This window comes from Geotrypetes seraphini, chromosome 1, assembly GCF_902459505.1.
Source record: "Geotrypetes seraphini chromosome 1, aGeoSer1.1, whole genome shotgun sequence".
NCBI lineage: Eukaryota > Metazoa > Chordata > Amphibia > Gymnophiona > Dermophiidae > Geotrypetes > Geotrypetes seraphini.
This window is the reverse complement of record NC_047084.1, coordinates 469,241,122-469,244,748: the sequence shown is the minus strand read 5'-3', so window position 1 is coordinate 469,244,748 and position 3,627 is coordinate 469,241,122. Positions and strand designations below refer to the sequence as shown.

At 40.6% G+C, this 3,627-nt stretch overlaps 1 protein-coding gene across 1 annotated transcript; it reads left to right on the top strand.

Moving 5' to 3' along the window:
- Window positions 1-2,403: 2,403 nt before the first annotated feature.
- Window positions 2,404-3,381, top strand: LOC117368668 (olfactory receptor 8D1-like). The gene has a single exon (XM_033962396.1). It carries the CDS (start codon window positions 2,404-2,406, stop codon window positions 3,379-3,381), a length of 978 nt encoding a protein of 325 aa, XP_033818287.1.
- Window positions 3,382-3,627: the final 246 nt, after the last annotated feature.

Below are 3,627 nucleotides of genomic sequence, written 5' to 3'. Positions count from 1 at the left end.
TTTGGCTAATCAGTGGACAGTGGCAGGAATAGATTTATTTTTTCTCCTATATCTCTTTCTTTGTCACTGCCCAACATGTAGTGAAGTGGAAGGGAAAGGGACTAGATCCATCAGGAGCACTGTTGTTTAATTACAATTACATTATTTATATTCCGCTACATATCAAGAAGTTTTGGATCAGGGCAGATTAACAATTTCAAGCTAGTCAGAAACATGAAAATTGAAATAACAACAATAATTACATCAAATATTCATGAAACAGACATGTTTAAAACTTGTGAGATTTCAAATAACATTAAACCTTCTTAGCTCCACTGGGAGAGAATTCCAGCATTCAGCTGATTGAAAATCAAAACCAGTTGAGTAAATAGATTTAAATCTTACACCCTTAAATAATGGATATTGTAAAACACAAAAATCTTTTGATCTAAGGAAACAATAAGAAGGCTTATACTAGCTTTTACAAAGCAGCGGTAGAGGTTTATATTGTGGGCCAGCAAGGTAAATGCTCTGACGCTCACAGAATTCCTATGAGGTGTAGAATGGGCGGCTCGGCACTTAGCTTGAGCTGCTTAGCAATGCAGCTTGTTAAAAGGGGAGGCTAGTCTAATTTTCTTTTATGTTTTCTACACTATTTATTTATTCTATAGTGGAACATAGACACGTGGAGGGCGTAATAAAAAAACGTCTAAGTTCCCTTTTGGCCTAGGCCCTAAACGCTGAAAGTAGAAGCAGGGAAAATATCCATTCTAAAAAAAAAAAAATTGTCCAAAATGAGGGGTTTTTTTAGAAAATGGCCTACCTCTATGTTCAACTATTTAAACACCCAGACCACCACTACGTCTACACTTAAGACACATTACCAACCAAAAACCAGCCTAAGTCCCAAATGCCCAAAACCAGGCCTTTTAGGCGAAGGAGGAGCCAGTCCTTCATCTAAAAGCTGGATTTTGTAACCGGTGTCTCTCAAAAACAACAGTTGCAGAATCCACATCCCCCTCTCCTCCTCCCCAGCAACGATCGTGGCAGGAGAGAAAGCCAATGCAATCCACCCCCCCCCCAATATTGGGTAGGAGAGAGCTGAACCTCCTCCTGCCCCAACACAGCCCGGCGATCAACTTGGGCAGGAGGGAGCTCAACCCCCCTGCCCCAACACAGACCTACAATCGGCTCGGGCAGGAGGGAACTTAGCCCCTCCTTCCCCAGCGACCCCCTCCTGACTCGAGTTGGGGGAGAGTCGCTGGGGCAGGAGGGCTTGGGCTCCATTCTGCCTGAGCCGATTGCTGGGCTGCATCGGGGCAGGAGAGTGACATGTGACTCTAATTGGTAAGATACCTAAGGCCTCTCCAATGGGACACCCAGAATGCACTGGAAAGGAGGCCTAAGACTCTGGTTGGCCCAAGGGCTTGTCTCTCCTATAAGAGGGGCCTTAGGTACCTGAGCCTGTCATGGCCTTAGACCCCTCCCTCTACATCTCAGGATGCACCAAAAAGGGGAAAGACGCACCATTCTGAAGAGGCAAGCCTGCCAGTTGGAAGAAGTAGGCACTCCTCTGATCGGCCTTGCTGAGAAAGGTCTGGGGGACGGGGGGGGGGGGGGCCTTAAAGCGGTGGGCTGTCAGGGGTTGGGTTTGGGTTTGGGGGGGTTCCTATCATTATAATTTTGGATAAAAACTACATAAGTAGTTATAGGCATTATTTAAGATTTCAGTTTCCTTCATCTAAGGGGGTTGTTTATAGAACATATTTGGAACTCACATTGTTTTATCAGATTGCCAAATGGTAGAACAATTTATTAACATACAGTATATATCTCAATTGAATTATTTGTTACTCCACAGATCTTTAAAAACTTGGCAATTTCATAAATTTAATTAACTGTGAACAGTTACTACTTCTGCTTTTGGTTATTCTTGGGCTATTTATACTATTCTTATAATTAGATATAGTAATTGAAGGGTCTTGATCCAGCTATTGCATGAACAGCAGCATACAAGCATTAATTGTAATGTGATGTAATACTCCTCCTCAAAGGGTTAAATAAATGTGGCTAATTAAGTAGCATTTAGAAGGCCAAATGACCAGACTCAAAGCTAACCTCCTTACATACAGCTAAAAGTAAGCATGGCTTCCCTAACATTGGAATTATTAGCCTCAAATAAAAGAGACATTCCACCGGTCTCATTTAGGAAAGAGAACCGTGTAGACACATGAGATTTTCCAGCTGTGCAATGGATCTTTAGCCTCAGCTCAGACACCTATATAGACAGCAGGTAAAAGGACACTTTTAGCATGAGTCTTTGTGTCTTCTGATTTTCAAAGGGAAACAATGGATATCACTTTCATTCTGGCATGACTTTTTTAGTTTAATGTTTATTTTGTTTTTTGCAGCACAAAGATATAAATGGATAAGATGAACAAGACCGAAGTGATAGAGTTTATTCTCCAGGGTGTATCCGAGCGTGCAGAGCTAAGAGGTCTCCTCATTGCAGTGTTCTTGGCAATGTATCTGATCAACCTGATGGGGAATGGAACCATGATCTTAGTTATTAGTGCTAGTAAACAGCTCCACAGCCCTATGTATTTTTTCCTCTCTAATTTGTCCTTTGTGGACATGTCTCTCACTACAATTACTGTCCCCAAAATGTTAAGCAATCTCATCTCTGGCAAGAAAACCATCTCGCACTCAGAATGTATCGCCCAGCTCTATTTCTTTGCTGCCTTTAGTTCTGCAGAGTGCTTGCTCTTGTCCATCATGGCCTATGACCGTTATGTTGCCATCTGTAAACCACTGCATTATATCACAATTATGAACAAAAAGGTATGTCTAAGTATGTCAGCTGCTTGTTTCATCATCTGTTTTGTGAACTCATTATTACATACATTGCTGGTAAACCGGCTCTCCTTCTGCAAATCCAACATAATTGAACACTTCTTCTGTGACCTTACACCGCTGTTTAAGCTCTCTTGCACAGACACCTCTGCCAATGAACTCGTAATTTTCACAGTGGCCTCAGCGATTGTAATGGTGCCTTTCCTAATCATCCTGATCTCCTATGTCTTCATTATTTCTGCTATTCTAAAGATCCAGTCCACTGGAGGGAGGCGCAAAACATTTTCTACTTGTTCTTCCCACCTTATTGTGGTAATAATCTTTTTTGGAACACTAATTTTTATGTATTTCAGGCCTTCTTCTAGCTATTCTTTGGAAAAGGACAAGATTACTGGTGTGGTATACAATGTGGTCTCTCCAATGCTGAACCCATTTATTTATAGCCTGAGGACAAAGGAGGTAAAGACAGCACTTAAGACAGTCCTACAGAAAATTTTCCCTTATAATAAGAGGGTAGAACATTTGCAAAGGAAGCAATACCCAAATTGACAAAATAAAAGAAATTTCATATCCTGTTATATAACTGCTTCAAAATGAAAGGGAATAAGATGCTTAAGTCTATCTTAACTCTGATTTGTATTTTATAATAACAAAGCATAGAAGAATCCAAAATCCTCTCCTAAAATTTTCACACTTTCTCTATGGCTATGAATTTTGGATTCTTTCTACCAAAAATGTACATTATTAGAGTGAATTTGTTTTGTTACTATGTTTAAAAAGACATACAGCATTTAG

Coding starts and splice junctions, on each gene's coding strand:
- LOC117368668 (XM_033962396.1), top strand. CDS start 2,404: ATGGATAAGATGAACAAGACCGAAGTGATAGAGTTTATTCTCCAGGGT.